The sequence below is a fragment of the Leptinotarsa decemlineata genome, unplaced genomic scaffold (genome assembly GCF_025532065.1).
Source record: "Leptinotarsa decemlineata unplaced genomic scaffold, Ldec_3_MD MMD2_tig00026328_RagTag_RagTag, whole genome shotgun sequence".
NCBI lineage: Eukaryota > Metazoa > Arthropoda > Insecta > Coleoptera > Chrysomelidae > Leptinotarsa > Leptinotarsa decemlineata.
In genome coordinates, this window is record NW_027412688.1 from 1,937,842 (window position 1) to 1,959,677 (window position 21,836).

Genomic DNA, 21,836 nt, shown 5'->3' on the forward strand with positions numbered 1-21,836 from the left:
AATCATGTTTTTTAGTCTTTTTGAAGTATATTTATTTTATCTAAACTTTAGGATCAATAAACCGTATATTGTTTAGAAGAGTGACCATTGATATTTTTGTATTCCGGATCAAGGAGTTTACGTACAGCGCCATCTGCCTGCGAATGGATCAAGCAATAATGTCGATAATTCTGTCAAATCCCGAGCTTGGGAGTTACAAACAAACAAACATACATGCATGCATACATACAGGTTAAGCTAATAATGAAAGCGTGTTAAAAAATAATTCACCACTTACTTGCGATTCAATCCTAAGTTCACTGATGTTTCCAAAACTTTATGCACAATTCCCTGAAATTTGTATGAATCATTGTTGTTCTCTCTGATGTACACCGAATCGTGTACCAAAAGAGATGGCCGAGCTTCTGCAAGACCTGGAACCTATTGAACGAAAAAATTATTGCAGCGACACCAAAATATTCGGAATGCGGATATGGGTTATTTCCGTGATTTATTTCACAGGAGGAATACAGTGTGATATTTTGAGCAAAAAATATTGAGAGAGGTGTTCTACACGGTACAGTTTTGGGGACAATCCAGAAATCGTTTACGGAATTTTTTTACTGGCTAGTGAAGGTGAGATCTTGTGCTTTGCAGATACACTTTTTTTCATGAAAGAACAAATTGTTCATGTTCATGATTCTCAATAAAATGAATGGATCGAAATGTCAACAATAACAAAGTATATTTCATGCGATATCAAAAATTTTCAGAATGCAGTTTTCAAAATGCAAAATGAGGTTACTTTCGTGAGTTATTCCAAAGCTAACTCTTCAACAGAAAATAGACAATAAAAACTGACGATTTGAGCAACAAAATAATGAGAGAGTAATCAAAAATCTGTTAACGGAATTCGTTCATTGGACAGTAAAGGCGAGATCTCCTACTTTGCAGATAAATTTTATTTATAAAAGCAGAAACTGTTTAGAAATGAAGTTGAAACTATACTTGAAAATGGATCACGATAAAATTGATGGACCGAAGTGTCAACCATAACAAAAATATAATCGATATCAAAAATTTTCGGAATGCAAAATGAGGTTGTGAGTAATTTCAAAGCTAATTTTTCAACACTGCCAGGAACGTTTTTAGCAACAAAATACTTAGGGAGGGGTTCAACATGGTACTGTTTTGAGAGCAATCAGAAAATTCATTTACGAAATTCTTTCACAGGCTAGTAAAGGTAAGATCTTGTGCTGTGCAGATGCAGTATTTTTTTATGGAAGCACAAACTGTTCATAAATCAAGTCGAAACTATAGTTGACAGTGACTCATGATGAAATAATGAACCGATCTGTCAAAGATATCAAAAATACACACATCGGAAAAGTCTAGGGATATTTTTAAAAATTGCAATATTTTTTTTTTAGATCGCTTTAGGGAAAAAAGTTGACGGGTGATTATTAAACGAATGTAACTTACAACAAAATTCATTAAATGGTCAAAAATACTGAGTGCGCATATAAGCAAATTAAAAAAAAATATGGCTCTTCTTTGGCACCCCGAAAAAAAATCATAATACAAAAAAAATTGGAATCAGTACAAAGTATGGCCTCCACGCTGGTTTATTACGGCCCTACATCTATCGTGCATCGACAAAATGAGATTGTCAATGTCTTGTTGAGGTACATTTGCCCATTCAGCGATTAAAAGCTCTCTCAATTGAAACGTTGTGTGAATGTTCCCCATATGCGGAGAAATTCTTCGTTGAAGCATGTTCCACACATGCTCGATGGGATTCGGGTCCGGTGATTGTGCTGGCCATGGCAATACATCAACTCCTTCGTTGGTGAGTCAGTCAGTCACTAGACACGCGACATGTGGACGAGCATTATCGTGCATTAGGTGGAAGTTTTCACCAACAGCACCAGCAAACGGACGGACGATAGGTAGAAGAATGGTGTCGAGGTACTGTCGAGCTGTGAGGGAGCGATTTGGAAAAACGAAATCGGTTCTGCCGCCGATCATGATTCCGCCCCATAGCATTACTGTACCACCTCTGTATGTGTGGACTTCCTGGACGTGTCTCAAACGTTCATTATTTCCAGGTCGTCTCCACAGTCTTACTCGACGAGAATCTGGATGAAATCCAAATCTGGATTCGTCTGTAAACAAAACTGTGACCCAATCATTTGCATCCCAGTTTTGATGTTGTTGACACCACTCTAATCTTATACCGCGATTGCCTCTCGACAAAGGTGGACATCTAAGTGGCCTTCTATTGAGGAGATCTGCTTCATGCAGTCGATTTCTGACAGTATCACGACCAATGGTTACCTGGTGCGTCTGCTGCAACACGTTAACCAACTCAGGTGCTGTGATTGTCGGTTGTCTTCTTGCGGTTAAGACGAAAAATCGGTCTTGAACTGCAGTTGTAGCGCGTCTTTGCCCTGGATGTTGTTGGGCTGGACTGCCAGTTTCACGGAAACGCCGCCACAATCGACTGATAACACTCTGGGAGCCCCCAAACGAAGAGCTACATCATTTTGTCGCATGCCACCTTGAAGAAGCCCTACAGCTCTATTCATCTCAGCCAATGGTAAGTGATGGCGTTCCATGTTAAAGCACAATATTTCCAGTTTAATTGCTGAGCAAGAACCGCATAAAATGTACAAACTCGACACTTTCAGATTATTCATTTTAGCCGAAAATCTACTGTTTGTAAAGAGCTTGATAAAATATTAGTTACCGTTTTTGCAAGCTTTGTTCAACCCATAGAAATCTACAGGGTGGTCGAGTGTACCAATTTAATCGAAATTAAACGACCTCATGCATTCATTTTTATGATATTTAGTATGTTATAAAAATATCCCTAGACTTTTCCGATGTGTGTATAATCGATTCTATGTCAAAAATTTTTATAATGCATTTTTCAGAATGCCAAGCATACTCTTAAACAGAAGGTAGCCTATGTGAATTCACGTTTTGGGAAAAGCATATTGAGGGAGGTGTTTCACACAGTACAATTTTAGGGGCAATCCAGAATTTGTCTACAGAATTTTCTCACTGAACCAACTGTTGGAAAATCGAGTTGAAACTATAGTATATAATATGGAAAAATTAAATAATATCAAATCAAAAGTATAATGAACCAAATAAATTCGTATGTAAATTACCTTCAGATTATACAAAGAACCTCCTTTCACAACTGTCAGTTCGGATTTTGTATCAAAGTCTCTGATGTCAATTTTCATTTGATGTTCCTCAATGTCCAGTAGCTTGGATAACGTCGCATGATAATTATCCTTAGTAATCCTTGGGCAGATTTTCAGGATGGAGCAATATACATCGTAGGGACGATTTTGTGATAGGGGAATTCCTTTCTTGATGAAATCGGGAAAGGCATTGATCAGGTCCGTCAGCTGCAGTTCGAAAGAAGGCGATATTTTGAAAGGTTGCAGAAGAAAGGATTCCTTGTAATACGTGGGATACCTGTAAATAGCCAATATTTTTGTTCACGTCGTCGTAATGTCAGGCGTGGAAAAACGTGTTGTCTCTATTCTGGTGTATGTAAAAAGTATTTTTGTTAACTACACTGCTAGGAAGCGAATAGAAACAGGAAAATGAGAAATTTGTTTTTACAAATAATTGTTCAGGCTGTATTCAAGTTATTTATTAGGTGTATTTGATATTGCTACTGATCTTTCGAATGAAAATATAGATACTTATTCAATCTCAACTAAAATTAAAAAATCTACATACGAAACGATTCATTTTTCATAATTACCGATTTGCACTCAACTTTTTCACATATATTTTCACCTGCAATTGAAAGAAACAGATATATCATCATTGTTATTATCACTATTATAGTATCTCTTCATCAGGAACTAGCAAAAAAAAGTCTCGAATTTGGCTCCATTTTACCAATGTTTACAGTTTATTCCTCAATGAACATAGAAAGGAATATAATCAGTTATTATTGTCAAATTGAAAAGTGACTAAATTTACATTTCCATAAAATTTATCCTAGAAAAGTAGATTCATTATCAATATATTTTTGCCAATAACTCGAGACAAAAAAAGTATACTGATATCATGGAGGTAGAAATCAAGAAAATGAGCACTAAAATCGCGATGTGACGACTGAAGTTTGGTAAACTTATGGTAAGATAAATCCAAGCGTGTCAGTCGTGATTCATAAATCGCGTATATGCTAATTCATTGAAATATCTTTCAATTTACAATTTCAGCCAGGATGGGGGGGTGCAATATTAATCCAGCAGTCCAAAAGTATATACAAAAAAATTTTGAGCTATTTGGAATTGAGGGATAGTTTAAGTGGAAATTTTTTCAACAAATATCTATATTGAATTGTTGATCTGCCATCCAACGAATAAGTAAAACTACAAATAATATTGAATATAATCTAGTTATTGAAGATTCTAGTTAGTTGAAATTTCTTGATTTCAGCCAATTTGTCTGAAGTTGGCAAGCGTGTTACTATTTATATAGTGGGATTTTTAGTAAAAAGTGTCTAGAGATTATCACATTGTCATCAGTGCATTGATTGCTTATTTTCTAATAAAAACAACTTCAATTATGCTTCAATTAGGTAGGTGTTTTAGGTATTTTGATTCCCCTATGAATGTGTTGTTGAAATTTGTGAATTATGTGAAAGAGTAATCAAATATCATTCCAACTTATACGTAGAAAAAATATGGAAAGATCTAAATAAACAAAAATTTTTGTAGATGTTGATATTTTTTCTGATTCACGGATTCAATAATCAGATAACACACCACACATAAGTATAAATGAGAGCTTTATGAAAAATACATAGATATTAGATTCTATTTTATAGAAAAGCAAACTTATTTCAAAGAAATAAAAATACGATTATATATATTTGCATTTGAATTTAATGTAAGTAAGGATCTGTCTTAGGCGTCGATACCTCTTATCGCCCTTCAGGCCTCACTTGTATGTCATTATTCTTATTATCACTAGCATTTCTTCATCATGAACTCAAAAAAAAGGAAGAGAAGCTTCGAATTTCTTTCAATTTCTTTAATGTTCGTTGTTTATTTTTCAATGAATATTCAAGAAAAAATATAGTCAATCGTCATTGTCAAGTTGAGGAGTGATCTCTTGCACTAAATTTATGATATTTCCCTATTTTCCATCTAAGAATACTGAATCCATTTTGAATTTTTCTTTGTCAATAACTCAATTCATGAAAAAAATATCGTTGACTTACGGATCCGGTTTTATCCCTGGGATTATTGATTCTTTTCTTTGAGGAATTGGTATATTTTTGACCCTCTTCCAAGTATAGTTTGAATTTCCTTTCAGATGTGAGAATTCTGAAATAACTTCGATTGGCTGAAACAAATGTCATTTTTTTTATAGAGATTGTTCACTAGTAGGTAGAATATTTGAGGCGACTCAAAGTATTACCAAAAATTGGGAACTTTTCAACTTGAATATATCTGTAGATATTATACATACAAACGGAGCTTAACAGTGACGAAACGTTTCTTCCCAACGGCGATAAAACTTACAGCCATGAAATTTCAATTCAATATTATGATTATGATTGTAACTAGTATCAATGCTTAGTCAACTCAAATGAATATGTAAATCAAATAAAACTCAACAATACGATGAAAAGATACGAAAGTTCGCGATTACGAATGAACTGCCACACTTTATCGATTTAGATAACCTCACGAAAAAAAGTTAACAATTCTTCAATTCAATAATTCGATTCAATAAAATCGAAAAGAATACGCGACGTATTGGTGGCTATTCTTGCTCAAACACAGCATAAGGAATTCCCTACGGTGGTAGCAGTCGCTTATAGCTTAGATATTTGAGATGATCTGGCTTTCGACCATTATGGGCATAGCTTCAGGACCTTTTTTGCCGTACCCTAGGATTCACCAGAAAGTTTAGCATTCTTGGCCGGTCCGTTTTCGAGGGTAACAAAAACTGCCAGAACGACGTTCAATGTAGGGGAAATCAAGAAAACGGGTCATTGAGAAGAACAAAAATTAGTATGGGTCCTTTAGGGCCTCCAGTTAACAGAAAGGTCTCCTTGAGGAGGCTTGGGGCAAGGAGCTAGCTATTGGCCTATGGATCATAAGGGGCATAGCCCCAGAACCTTATATGCTTCACCCTAGGAATCACCACAAAGTCTAGCACTCTTGGCCGGTAGCCTTTTGGGAAAAACCTCAACTGCCGGAACGACGATCAAGGTAGAAAAAATTAGGCATTTGGGTCATCGAGGAGACCGAAAATTAGCATGGGACCCTTAGAACCTCTAGTTACCAAAAAGGTCTATTTGAGGAAGCTTGGCGGAAGGAGCTAGCTATCGGCCTATGGACCATAAGAGGCATAGCTCCAGGACCTTCTTTAACATACCCTGGAATTCACCGCAAAGTCTAGCAATCTGGCTGGTCATCTTTCGGGAAAAAGCTTCAACTGCCAGAACGACTATCAAGGTAGGGAAAATTAGGCAAATAGCTCATCAGGAGGAGTGGAAATTACCCTGAGCCTATGGGGCCTCCATTGACCTGGGAAGGCCTTCTTGCGGAGTCACGGCCCAAGGAGCAAGCCATCAGCCTACAGACCATAAGAGGCATAGCCCTTGGACCTTTTTTGCTGTACCCACCACAAAGTCTACCACCCTTAACCGGTCGCTTTTCGGGGGACATCTTAACTGCTGGAACGACGGACAAGGTAGGGAAAATTGGGCAACGGGGTCATCGGGAGGTAAATAGCCTGGGATCCTTAGGGCCTTCAGTTGCCAAGAAAGGCCTACTCGCGAAGGTTTGCCGCAAGGAGCTAGCCATCTGCTTGACCACCATAAGAGGCATAGTCTAATTCACCACAAATACTAGCCCTCTCGGCTGGTCCTCCATCTGGGGTTACCTGCTGGAACGACGGTCAAGGCAGGAAAAATTAGGCAAATGGTTTCTCGAGAGGAATGGCAATTAGCCTAGACACCTTAGGGCCTCCAGTTACCGGTGAAGTTACCTGGCCTTCCCCGGTAACTTGTCACGAGACTTGTCGCGTAACTTGTCGCGTAACTTGTCGGAAGAAGCTAGACATCGCTTGTGGTCGCTTTCATAGGAGACCACAGCCTGATGCGACAAGGATGTCTTCAGAATAAAATTGCCTTGTGGAAAAATAGCCTGATATACTCCGAAGAGTATGCAGTCGAGCAACTAATCCAACGAAATCATGTTTCTTCATGTTTTCATCAACATTTCGAGGTCTTGTGGTGATACTATTGGAAACAGGTTCTGATAACTTCCATGATTTTACATTCCAAACATTTCAAATTCTGATGTGATATCTTCTGTTTCTTCTGGTATGGAGTATACAAAAGATCAAATGTATATAAGATCGTCTGTACCAATTTCTTCATTAACTTTTATTCCTACTCTACGAAATCCCAAACCCAAAACTATAAACTGAACTTCAACAAAAAATAATCATATTTACTCACAATTTCTTTTACGATGAATTCCTTTGTGCCATTTCCATTTTTGATTACTATAATGAGAGGAAAGGTGAACGAGGCACTATTTTCAAAATACCCATTTAAAGAAACAACGGTGTTTTGGGAAGGCGCCAAAACAATCTCTCTTTCGACTTGCGTACTGAGTGTGATATCCGTCACATGTGGATTCATTTGAAAAACTTCCAATATAGTCATTACAGATGACGATTTGTTCATTAAATTCATTTTAACCTCAATGTTTGTCTTTGGCCTAGTTTCAATGGATAACGATGACTTTTTCTCAGTACAAGTCTCCATAATTTCGAGGACTAATTCGTCTGAAGATTTGATGACCGTTCTGAAAGCAAAATCCATCATTTAGGATATAATGAAGTAAAAATGATCACGAGGATATGTGTGGATGCAATTGGACCCAGGTTTGTGTTTAATAAACCCTACAGAATACAAATGGAACAGAACACAGAGTCAGATGCTACAAATGCAATACGCATATATGCAGACAGCTCAAAAACCAAAGAAGGTTCAAGATGTGGAGTGTGCTCCAAATCACTAAGCCTAAGGATTAAGTGGGGAAATGAGAAAAAATACCAGCGTGGTCCAAACAGAAATGGCTGGTATCTCAATCGCCACAAAGAAATAACCAGGAAAGGAGTTTCTGGCAAAAACATAATAACAATCTGCACTGACAGCAGACAAGCCTCATTAGCCCTGAACAGACAACGTGTTACCTCAGGGCTAGTACTAGAGTCTCACCAAGATTCAGCCAAAGCCTCGGTAGATAATAACATTATCCTAAGGTGGGTTGAAGGGTACGACAGGAGCATTGCCGACTCTTCAGCCAAGGAAGCTGCTGGACTAAGAATTTTAGGACCCAGTGGCACCTACGGCCTGATGACTTCGACAATTGTGGAACTAGCCAAATGTTACACCCATGCTCAATCCCTATAGACATGGGATGGAATCGATGGATGCAATCTTGCCAGGATCACCCTGGGCGACCCTGGAAAGCTGGCGCCGAAGAAATATCTGGCGATGACCAGGAAAAATCTACGCTTGACAGTAGGATTTCTGACTGGCCACTGTCAACTGAGGAAACACCTCCATAGTATGTGGCTATTGGATACACCTCTATGTAGGATGTGTGAACAGGAAAATGAGACTGTCAGGCATGTCTTATGCGAGTGCCCGAAGTTATCGTCGATAAGAGAGTATGCCTTCGACGAGTCTTGGCCCACACCTGCCGATATAAAGGAGATGTCCCCAAGTGACCTGTCCACCTTCCTGGAAAGACAAGATGGACGATGACCTAGGAGGACAATTCCTCGGGAGGATGTACAATGGGTCACATGTGGCCTAAGTAATGTGGGCTTACACTCACCCCCTTCCTACTCAGATACAGATGTGTAGAAATCAAACGAAACTCAAGAGAATTTTTTTTATCAACTTTATTTGAACTCGCATCAACCTTCAGGGTTATTAGCGACTGAACAATGCATCAGTTGCAGGGTATAAGGTTGAACAAGTTGACATTTCCTAAAAATTTTACAATATTTTCAATATTACATTTAGGTCCTAATGCTTTGTTGATTGAAGGCGGTATGCCATGAGTAAGTCTTTCGTTGGAATACAGCACACACTTTGTTAAGATATGGTCAACACTTGATTTTCTTTGGCAAGTTTACTGCAAGACCCATTCAATTGATCTTGCCATAGTTCAGTGAGGATTTTCTTGTAGGAGAGTTTCAGATTTGTATGGACAACATAGCTTTTTGTACTGTTTAAAGGACTGGTAGTGGCTTCTTTAGCCAACCAGTCAGCCTTTTTGCTTCCTATATAAATTTTATGACTGATCACCTTTTTATACGACGAATGATGGGGTGATTGGAGTATAATTGGTTGATTGCTACCAGGGCACTTAAAGAATCTGACATAAATAAAAATTTAATGGAGTTGTTCTTCTCTACGAACTGCAATGCTTTCTATATGGCGTAAAGTTCCCCAGTAAACACTGAGCTTCTAAGGGGAAGTTTGAATGATGAACTAGACTGAAGGCTGGTAAAAGCGGCTCCTACGCCGTCTTCTGTTTAGATTGGGTCAAACTCCTTGTATTTCGTATGAATCTAATATATAAAAATTGATGTTTGTTGGTTGGTTGGTTGGTTGGTAAGTGATGAACTTCCACATCGCTCAACCGATCGTGATGAAACTTGACATGTACAAGCAGTTTTCCATAGAGAAGGTTTTTAGGCTATCAATTTTTCTGTAACTCGCCACTAGATGCGCTGTAGAACAATTTTTTGAAAGCACTGTTCTATAACGCTGCGCACGCCTAAGCTCATTGATTCTGATTCTGTCAAAACATTGAAACAGCAGCGATACAGCAACATAGTACTAGTTATTTTATATGAACTGGTTAATGTTTGTATCAATGAGAATTTTTGGGGTGGTCCATTGAGTGGGGTTAGGGTTATTCGGGTCGGAGAAGGTTTTTGATTGATGAAGGTTCAAATTATGTAAATACTGATTTTGTGTCTGTTGAAAAGCATATGATGGTGAAAATCTATGGGCAATCACATTATGGTATAGTCCCAGATAGTACAGGACGTTTTAAAGACGTCCATTGCATGTCCATTTATCGTCTGAATGTCCAGGACCAAGTCTGGACGTTTCAAGTATGTCTAGTTTAGTAAATCCTCGAAATGTCCAGAAATACATGTCCGTAGAACATCCATTCTCGGTAATTCATTAAATTTCCATTGGATTCACGTTCGCATTGTATTATTTCATGAGAAACAATAAAAAATCGGGATATATTATAATGAAATGATTATATAAGACGGCGTATATATAAAAAACGTCAGCAAGACGTTGTTATAACATTATTAAATCATCAATAAGCAGTAGAACATTTGAAGGTAATGCCAACTGTGAGTGAAGTTATCCAACATATAGGTATCAAGGTCATATAGGTCATATCAAAGAACAATTTCAACAATTTCAAACATTGATATCTCGAGAATGGAGTTTTAGGAATTATATTATGTGATTTTCAATTCCAAAATTGATACATAAAACACGAAGTCATGCATAACATGACGTAATAAATAAAAAATAAATAATTTATAGCCTACAGAAACGCATGACAGAAAGAAATAGAACATTCTGTGAACATCTTTTTGAGCTTCTGATTATGTCCATGAAATGTTCTCAAATGGACGTTCTAAAAACATTCTGTAAATGTCCATTTGAAGACCTGTAATGTCCTATTATGGACGTCCTAAAGACATCCTGATTATTAACAATGGACGTTACAAGGACGTCCATAAGATGTCCACGTCCGTAAAATGGACGTTTTGAGGATGTCCTGAATGTCCAAGCGGGACGTTTCAAAAACGTCCATAAGACGTATTTGTGCTATCTGGGTTTTCAGGGTTTGTTGTAATGAAACCAGTATAGGTGAGGGTTAAAAACTGCCTTCACGTTTGTCACTATTTACAATGGTTTTGAAAATCTCATTCAGAATTAGAATGTTTCATAGAATGTGTGGCCACTCCCGGAAACAATTAGTTAAAATCGTAAACTTTTGATTGCGATATTCCTGATAAAGGAGTGGTATATGATCACTTCTAATTTTAGTTTCAATCAGTCACTCAACAGAATTTTAATTTTATCAGGATATTCAGTACCTCATCTCATATACGTGGACTGTGCAAAAATAAAGTGAATGTTCAAATCAAGCGGGCTACGACTAGCGATTTTTGTTTATTTTTAAATGTTCTTACACTCGCCCCGAACATGCTCATAGTTCCAGCTGTTTAGCATGTTTGGTTTGTTCGTCAGAGGTATAAAAGTTATACAGATTGTCAAATGTAGGAAGAGCTTTCTAAATTCCGTTATGGTCCCTTCCACTAGATCTTCTTATGTTAGAAGACACTGAGAGTGAGAGAAAAAGAAGAGACAGAGAAAAATTTCTCAAGTCTTTTTCTCGATTTGACAAGCTCTAAGTGGTTTATGTGTTCAGCGAATTTTTGCTGTCGAAAAAAAATAATTAAATAACTCGCATCATAACTTGAGTGTTCAAAAACACTTGGAATGTTGACAGTGGCAAAAGGTAATTACACTGCGAGTTAGAAAAATGTTCACAACTGGTACAAGCTTTTCATAAAACGTCGAGACGATGTGAATGACGACGCCTGCCAAAGACGCCCCAGCATATCGAAAAATGATGAAAATTTTCAGAAACTGAAGAAAATTGTTATAGAAAATCGTAGAACCACCATTAGAGAAGTTGCTGAGAATGTTGGCATATCGGTCCAATCGTCTTCATGGAAGAACCCAGGAGAGCCAGGACCACGCCAAATTCGACCAAATACCACTCACTGTTTTTTATGGACAGAGTAAACCTAAAAATTCTTCCTGACCTGAGTCTACAGAGGAGATGGATTTCAAGTTTGCGACTCCAACTGACCTCCCTGTGACTTTAGACCAGGAGCGAGAGCTTCTCAACTCTCTAACTCCTGATCCAATGACTGAACCTGATAAATAGGTTTGGTGGTGCAGCCAGGAAACGACTGAGTCGTCTCCTCGAGAGCGGGCTACCTTATGAAACCACCTTGCACAAAATTTTTGAGCGGCGTACATAGAATCTGTCTCGAGTGGAGGAACAAACCCCACATGAGCAGGTTAGCAACCGTTCGCGCTCAAGTGATGACTCACCAAAACCAGAGGCGAAAAAACCCTGCACGAGTGAATCTAAGGCATCGTCAGGTGTAGCGGGTATCAAGATGAAAATCTTGCATCTTGACTATCCGACTACCTCAATAACAATGAAACAGCAGAATATATACTTTGTGTGTGCCCCGCTGGTTTCCAGAGTTCGGCAGACCCGTACTCTTACCATTTGACTTGAAAGACCACTCACCATACAAACTAATCAGATTCGATAAGAAGCTGGGTTTATTTGGTCGAGTCTGAATAGGTTTGAGCCACAATAAACCCTTGCGGGTTGCGGGTTTGGATCTAACCTAAGCACTGTTTCCTTCAATTACCATGGCGTAGAACATCAGCAGTTCTTGCCATATGGTCGTACAGTCAGTAAAGAGAATTATCATGAAGTTATGCACCGCTTGCGAAAAGCAATGCGAAGACATTTTCCGGTGTTGTGGAAAAATAAATCATGTATTTTGCATCACGATAAGGCACTTGCTAATTCATCATTGATTGTTCGCAATTTTTTGGCCAAAAACAATACCGTAATCATGCCTCAGCCACCGTATTCACCAGATTTTCCCCCTTCGGACTATTGAAGAGATCCATGATAGGACGGCATTTTGCGACAACTGAAGAGATAAAAACCAAAACGCCAAGAGAGCAAATCAGAACTGCGTAGAGTATTGGAAAAACGCTGGCAAAAGTGTATTACATCTAAGGAGGACTACTTTGGAGAAGACAAAATAGAAATTGATGGAAAAATAAATATTTCTAGAGGAAATTGAAAAACTACCTAATTTTTTGAACAGACAGTGTATGTACTTTCGATCAACAATCGGATCAACTATCAACTCGTCGATATGCACCAAATAGATAACAACCATTTTCGTTATCTTTTCGAAAATATAAGGAGACGAACATGAGTCGTATCGATGATTCATTATCATGAATACTACTTTATGATAATCCTGAAATATTCGAAGTGAAATACTGCCAATTATCATTTTCATCCTGCTAAAGTATGTGTTTAATATATTCAAAAACCAAAGCTAACACACGGTGCATTCATGATTCATCACGAGACAGTGCTGTTCCGACCGGTGATAGGTCTAATAAGTAGTACTAGGCTGGACCACAATGTCATTCAGCATTGTTGGTTCAATCTAGTATCAATAACGCGACAAAGTGTAAGGCAAAGGACGAATCTTGTCGACGGTCGAAGTCGAAGCTTGGCCTTGCAACTGACCGTCTTTGGGAGCCTCGTTTATCTTTGATATTCGGGGAGTGAGTTCTCTGTCGATCTCATAGATGATCTTTGTGAGGGAGATGCTTTTTTTTGGTTCCTTGGGAGCTGTCTGACTTGTCCATTTAGTCCAAGTCTCCAGAAAACACTGCAGCCTCTTGGGCTCATTGCGTTTATTCTCCCATTCCATCAGTCCCGTTCCCTGTACTAGTTTGTACAGGTTCCGTGTTGGATGTTCGTCATCCGGACGTAATTTTGTACGTCCATATATTGCCTGCCTCCTGTGATTCAGTGTTTCTGTCCCTTCGTTGCATAATCTGCAGCTGAGGTCTCCGTTGTACAGCCTCACTTTATTCAGGTTTCCTCTAAGCGGACAATGAATGGTTAGTAACCCTGTAATTATTCAGAGCCGATCCCTACTATATTGAAGTAGTTCTTCGGTACTTTTCTCGGACGGTTCCCAAATGAAGGTTCTACTGTGTTTGTTGCCAGGTACTTCTGTCCAGTAATCTGTGTGCTTCTTATTGGTCTATGTCCTAATCGGTTTCGTACCAATGATTTTGGTACCCCCAGAGCTGGTTCAGGACCTATATATGAAGTTGATGATCCGTGTCTAGCGCATTCATCAGCTTAATCATTACCTGTGATTCCTGAATGCCCTGGCACCCAGTACAAAGTTGATTTGTTCCTATTTGCAAGTTCATTCAGTTCTTCATGGCATTCCAGACTAGTTTTGATGTCACCTTCGGGTTTGTCAGAGCCCCTAGTGCGCTCTTGCTCTCTGTTAAAATATTGATTGAACTTTGCACACCACAAGATAGCACTAGGACTATACACTTCCGCCTGGAAGACGGATGTGTATAGTCCTAGCGGACTAAGTAAGGGCATGTGTATAGTCCTGGCGGACTATACACATTCACATGATTTCTAGTGATTGTTGGCATTGAAGAAATTGTACAAAACTCATCAAAAGCAGGTGTAGTTCTGTATCTGTAGAGTAGGGAGGGTGAGTGTAGGCCCACAGCACTTAGGGCACATGTGACCTATTGTATATGCCCCGAGGTGTTGTCCTCCTAGGTCATCGTCCATCCTGTCCTTTCCAGGAAGGTGGACAGGTCACTGGGAGGCATCCCCTTTATATCGGCAGGTGTAAGCCAAGACTCGTCGAACACACACTCTCTTATTGACGATAACTTCGTACACCCGCATAGGACATGCCTAACAGTCTCATCTTCCTGTTCACACATCCTGCATAGAGGTGTGTCTACTAGCCCCAATATTATGGAGACGTTTCCTTAGTTGATGGTGGCCAGTCAGAAATCCTACTGTTCAGCGTAGATTTTTCCTGGTCATCGCCAGATATTTCTTCGGCGCCAGCTTCCCAGGGTCGCCCAAGGTGATCCTGGCAAGATTACATCCTTTGATTCCATCCCATGGGTGAGCATGGGTGTAACATTTGACTAGTTTCGCAATTGTCGAAGTCATCAGGCCGTAGGTGCCACTAGGTCCTAAAATTCTTAGTCCAGCCGCTTCCTTGGCTGAAGAGTCGGCAATGCGATTACCTCCACTCCTGTCGTGCCGCAGGTGTAGTTATGAATTATAGAATTGTCAGTATATTTCTGAAAACTCAATACATAAATGGCAAATAGGAAAAAGCTCGAAATTGAAGTACAGCAAAATTAACTTTCATTACCCTTGATTCAGAAATACCGCAATGCGATTATTTTCTGACAAATAAAAAGAACAAGAAAACGAGTACAAATATCCACCAAAAAAACTAGCAAGGTGAGAAAGAGATCCTAGAAAATATTTCAATATTGAAAATAATAATTTTTGTTAAATCTTTCATGATGCTATAAACTAGCAACTATCATAGGTGCATAACTCAAAACAGAAAACAAATTTTCCGGTGTTTCAGGGTTCATCAGCAGTGGTCTGGAGGTTTTATACCCGACGTTTCGTCTACTACTGTGGCAGACATTATCAAAGGCGATGCGCAACCTGCGATACACAGACCACGGCTAATAAACCGAAAACATCGGACAATCAGTAATGAAATGATTTATTTTCACATTTTTTATTATGCCTCTGTAATGAAATACGTACCTTTCCTTGTGTTTGACGTACTCGAGTCGAATTTTATGTCTGTCGCACTGTAAGTGGAGTTCGTGCGATGTCTCATCTTCGAAATTGACATCGCACAGAAGACATCTGCGTTCATTTATGTATCGTTCCGTCTGGGCATCTCTTTCTCGAGCAGCTTCATCTGTAATAAGAAATTGAAATGATGAAGTTAATGAAAAGTCTATGGAAAACACCACAACCAAGACGAAGATACTAACTCTTGACGAGTGTTTCGCTAACCAAGTTATTATATTCATTTATTTATTTTATTTATTTTATCTATTTATTTTATTCATTTATTTATTTATTTATTTATTTATTTTATTTTATTTATTTTATTTATTTTATTTATTTTATTTATTTTATTTATTTTATTCATACGAGATAAACTCCATTACAGCGTAAAAATTCCACAGAAAAAAAAACTATATAAAAATGTAATATATAAACTAATACGCTACGGAATGTTTCTGCAGCACACAACTATATAACATTATAAAATACTTTAGGATATAGAATTGAAATTAACTTTGTTGCTACCTGATGTAAACAATTACAAACTTAAATTATTCAATTATTGTTTAAAACGACCATAAGAGACACCAAAAATATTGATATTTTTGTCATCTACTAACTTTAGGGTTCTTTCCAAAGGTGTATGATTGCCATAATTTGTATTATGAAAGTGTATGAAATAAATGGCTGTGTCTAAGATTCCTGTTTGGAACATGAATGTTGACAGATTCAAGTAATTCAGGACAAGTTATTAGTCCATTGAGCAGCTTGAATGCATAGCATAGATGTGCATGAATTCTTTTGGTTTGCAATAGTTTAAGCCCCATTTCTTGTAATATACTCGAGTTGTCATGGTACTGTATTTGAAGACCTAACTTGAAAGAACAAAATCTCAGAAATTTATATTGCACTCTTTCTAGAGACACACAGTGCACATTGTAAAATGGAAACGAAATGATACATGCATATTCTAACTTAGACACCACTAGAGCTAAATAAATCCTCTTTAATGCTTCAATGGAAAATCCTGAACGATGACGTAAAATAATACCCAGTGTTTTGGATTATTTCACACTCACTAAGTTTATATAGTTTACAAATTTGAGTTGTTCGTCAAAAATGTCCCCCAAATCTTTTATAGAGGAAGTGTATTCTAAGTGATGATCAGTTATGTTGTATGATGTATCGAATTTCCTACCAACTCTTGAGAAAGTAATAAAATGGCATTTATTTACATTAAGAAATAAGTTATTTATAACACACCATTCATAAACTTTATCTAGATCATCTTTAAGGAGAATTTGGTCGTTGTATGATTTTATCGATCTGAAAAGCTTCATTTCATCCTCAAACATCAAAAATTCACTATTCTCTAAACAGCATCCTTTGTCATTCACAAAAATATTCAATAACAGGGGTGAAAAATGTGATCCTTGTGGCACTCCAGATATTACTAATATATCACTCGATTTGCATCCTCCAATTTTAACCTGTTGTGAACGACCAGCCAAAAAACTACCAAACCAATTTACCAAATGTTCTGTAAAACCAAAATTTCCGATTTTCTTCAATAGAATATTGTGATTTATTCTGTCAAAAGCCTTAGAAAAGTCAGTGTATATGGTGTGTAGAGGTCAGATGGATGCCATCTGACCTCTACTCTCCAAGACATTCAATATTTTTTGCTCGTAGATGAGAAGATTATAAACAGTAGACTTATTTCGAGAAAAGCCATGTTGGTTATTGATCAATCTTTCCCTACATGAAAAGTTGAGTTGATCTGAAATTATACTGTCAAGTAATTTTGGAATAGATGACTGGCTGGACACACTTCGATAATTTTGTATATTTTCCTCGTCACCCGATTTGAAAATTGGAATAATAAAGCTGTGTTTCCAATGATTTGGATAAACTGCCTGATCTAAGGAATTCTTGAAAAGAAGGTACAGAGGATGAGTAATGGAGTAAGTATATACAATTTTTTAGGAAAATATTTGGAATTCCGTCAGGACATGAACTGAGTTTGGGGGGAATTTTTGAAATTTTCTGGAAAATCATCGAAGCTGATATACTGGGATTAGGAATATATGAGTTATTATTTAAACAAGGGTGATCGTCAAGGGTGATGTTACGAAGGTGGCCTGAAAAGCTCCCTTTCAACTCTGAACATTTCTTCCAGCGATGATTTCATCTCTCTAACCCGTTCAAATAGTACTCTACAAAATAATTTTCACTAAGGTGATTACCTCTTCATTTGACAAAAATGTGTTGATCTCCGTGCGCAATTTTTAGATGAGGGAGCAAAAATTAGTCGCTTGGGGCTAGATCTGGGGAGTGAGGTGAATGGTCAAGCAGTAATTTTTTTTCTCCGTAAATGTGACCGTTTTCCTGCAAGTCCTGCCTTTAGTTTGTCAAGTAATGATGCGGTGTATGCACTATGGTTTTTTCTTTTTGAAATAATTCCATAATTATCCCAAAAAAGAGTCGACATCACTTTCCCAGCCGAAAAAATAATGATCCATCACAAATGGTGTGTGGGATGGCAGAAGAACTCTGTGTCAGCTTCCATTTGGTTTTTAATGGGTAAAAACATATTGGAAAAGTCAAAAAGCTCGAAAAGTGGGTGGCCCCCGATTTGAACGGTCGACAGAAACTATCCCGTTTCCAGGTATGTTCTTCTATACTTTTGCGCGACCAGAACGATCCTGTTTTGGTTCGGATCGTCACTTGTGATGAAAAGTGAATCCTCTGTGACAACAGGAGACGTTCATGACAGTGTTTCGACACTCAGGCACTTCAACATGGTTTCATGAACGGTCGCTCGACAATTACCAACCTTTTCAATGTCACCCAATATATTTCTGGAACTATTGATAGGAGATCCCAGACTGATATAAATACGGACTTCTCTAAGACGTTCGACAGACTTGATCACGGATTACCACTATCGAAATTGTACAGGTATGGCTTTTCTCTGACCCTGATCCAACTTTTTTAAGCATACTTCACTGACAGGCGTCACTATGTTTTATCCAATGGCTTCGAGTCTGTGGAATATGCAGCTACCTCGGGTGTTCCACAAGCAAGCAACCTAGGTCCACTTCTCTTCAACGCCTTCATAAACGACATAGTTGAGGCTATTGACATCAACTGTTTGATATACGTGGATCATCAATGGCATCGAGGAAAGTCTTCAACTCTCCCTCAATCTGAAACGTGTTGAGCAATGCTGTTTCCGCAACAATCTTCCTTCAAACTCGAGTAAATGAAATGTAATGATGTACGTACTGAAAATCATCTATTTCCATATTAATATTTGATAAACGATATTCCACTTCAACGAGCTCTCACATTCACCAATCTAGGTGTTATCTCCGACACAAAACTTTCATTCGAACCACACAATGAAGCACTCTGTCTGCTTCAAACAGAATGTATACATTTATTGCACGATTTCTCGGATCCATCTACATCGAAAACCTTATGCTATGCTCTTCAGTTGTATAGAGGGAAAGATGAATCAGTAAAACGTCGTTTCTTCAAATTTCTCTCCTATACAACAGACAAGATCTATCCACTAATTGGACTTCCACATGATGCATTGTTAGCTAGACATGCTATGAATAGCTTGAGTTGCCGTCGTGATTGTCACTCCACAATTTTTTTCTCTAAACTGGTCAATAGTTTAATTATTGACCCGCATATTCTGCAAAACGTTCTGAAACGTTCACCTCTGCATAACATGTGTGTCAAATGCAATTCAGCAAGTTGTCAGTTCGACATTTTTTACTGTTCCATCTCTTCGATAACTTTCTGGTCGGACCAGGCAAAAGCAGCCTTCGTCGACTTCACCGAATCCCGGGCACCCAATCTTTAAGCTGACAGAATTGATCGACTTGTGTCACGTTGGCAAAAATGCACTGATTGAAATGTCACTCATTTCGATTAAACTGAAATTGTATTCACTGATATGTTACAGAATCCAGTAGACTCATAAAAACGGACAAAACTTTTGTTAAACAATCTAATATTAGAAAATAAATAATTGTTTTCTGACATTCATGAATCACATTTTACACACTGGCTGTCTTAAGAAAATCAGACTAGTAACAACTAGTGACAACAACTCACTTGCTATCTGTTCTTCAAAATATTTGATCCATGCCTCATCAAAGCAGAAATTCTTTTTTGTGCTATTTTTGATGTACCAAAACTGCCACAAATGCTGGTAAAAAATGTGAAAACTACATCCTGCTCTGTTTCGGTAATTTTCAATGTAAAACTGTCGAACGTCGTTCTTCTTGGCTTTATAATTCTGAATGATGTTTTTCTTCAGTAAGTTTTTCACGAAATTCTCTAAAAAATATGATAATTACGAAATATAAAGTATAACTCAACATATGCTACATCGGAAAAATGATATTTCGAAAAAGGTCGAGGTACGAGGTGAAAACAATCAGCAAATATTGAATTTTGAGTCACTCACCTAACAGCTCCATATTTTTCTAAAAGCAGACATCAGGTAAACACATGAAATTATATAAATTTTTGCAAACAAACAGAAAGCACCGAAATAATCGAACACAGCGACTTTAAATATTTGTAGGTTCCTTTGTAGGGAAATCACACGCCGCTATCTAAAAAGTAATTATAAAAAAATAAAGATAAAAACATTCGTTTCAGAAAGATAACACTTCGGCATGCATATACCGGGTGCTTTATTTCCGAAATATGTATCTGTGTTAGGTATTGTTTATCTAGGAAACTTCACTATTTATCTATGAATAGCTCACAATTCTAAATGCTTGTCAAGTTTCCTTGAGTTGTTTTAGAATACAAAGTGCGGTCGATACCATGTACGAGAGATACCTTGTACTAAAGACACTTATCTTTTTTTCATGCTATCGTACTTATTCTGACAGCATCAACACACCTGAAGTTTTGATATTTTGTAAACCTGATTACTTAGGTTAGGTCCAAGGATAGTAAGTCCATTCGACCGTCCACCGCAACCCGCAAGGGTTTATTATGACTCACACCTATTCACACTAGACGAAATAATAGAAGATATAAAGCTTCAAATCCTTCTTGTAGAATTTATTATTGAAATACTCAAAATAAAGGAAAATTAGTTGCATCATATATATATATATATATATATATATATATATATATATATATATATATATATATATATATATATATATTTTATGAATGTATGTTTTATACAGATCAGGTAAGTAATTGAAAATGTTTGCACTGTGGTATTTGTGAGAGTGTTGCTTTTTTGTTGTGTTTAGCTGTACATTACCTTTTGTTATATCGGAAGTATTTAATAATGACCAATTTGCTGAAGAGATGTTTTATTTTTGAAGATATACAATATTATATTATACATATATAACTGTCGTACATCAAGTATCTTTGAATCTACAAAAATATAATTAGAGGGATAGTCATTCTTTCTATTGAACATAATTTTAATTATTTTTTTTGTAATACCACAGCTTTTTTCAGGTGGATGTCTAATATGCCACTCCAACTGAGTATGGCATATTGAAGCCTAGATTGTACCAATGCATAGTATATCATTTTGGGGTGATTGATATCGCGAACGGATCTCAAGTACTTGAATTTATACAATAAACATCTCAATGATTAAGTTATTTCTTTGAAATGTTCATTCTATCTGATATGTGAATCAATTGTGACTCCCAGGTATTTAATATGGTCTGTTCTTAAGAATTCTATTTTTTTCCGTAGTTATTCAGTATTAATTCATTACATTAATTGAAGGAGTTATATTTTTAGGAGTGAATAATTTTTGGGAAAGAAAGTTTATGGCTTTCTACCACTCCAGATGGAGTAGTAGAAAGCCAAAAACTTTCTTTCCCAATAATTCATTATAGTTGGTTAGTTGATTTTCGTATCTTGCAAAGGGTAGAAATTTTGTGAGTTTGTGAGATTTTGTCAGTTTGTGAAATAGAACATTTTGAGTGAAGCAACTTTTGTTAGTCTAAAAAAGATGTGCAGAGATGTACCACTTGGCTGGCAATGTTATGGTGTCAGTATTTTGGGATGCGCATGGTATAATATTCATATACTATCTTGAATAGGAAAAAAACATGTAAAACAATTATCACATATCATTATTGGAGCTTTTGCAGGATCATTTCACGAAAAAACTGCCCCATTTGATGAAGAAGAAAGTGCTATTCCATCAAGACAATATAC

General features: G+C 37.3%; 1 protein-coding gene across 1 annotated transcript in view; it reads right to left on the reverse strand.

Annotated features, from left to right (window-relative positions):
* LOC111506603 (putative helicase mov-10-B.1) overlaps positions 1-20,250 on the reverse strand; it is a 64,450-nt gene extending 44,200 nt beyond the window's left edge. Inside the window, exons 1-7 of the mRNA XM_074182516.1 lie at positions 20,089-20,250; positions 19,734-19,958; positions 15,570-15,729; positions 7,496-7,847; positions 5,240-5,364; positions 3,156-3,471; positions 278-420 (exon numbers count right to left, since the gene is read on the reverse strand). Coding sequence (XP_074038617.1) covers positions 278-420; positions 3,156-3,471; positions 5,240-5,364; positions 7,496-7,847; positions 15,570-15,729; positions 19,734-19,958; positions 20,089-20,101 — 1,334 coding nt within the window. The 5' untranslated portion in view covers positions 20,102-20,250. The remainder of the gene's footprint in view (positions 1-277; positions 421-3,155; positions 3,472-5,239; positions 5,365-7,495; positions 7,848-15,569; positions 15,730-19,733; positions 19,959-20,088) is intronic.
* Positions 20,251-21,836: the final 1,586 nt, after the last annotated feature.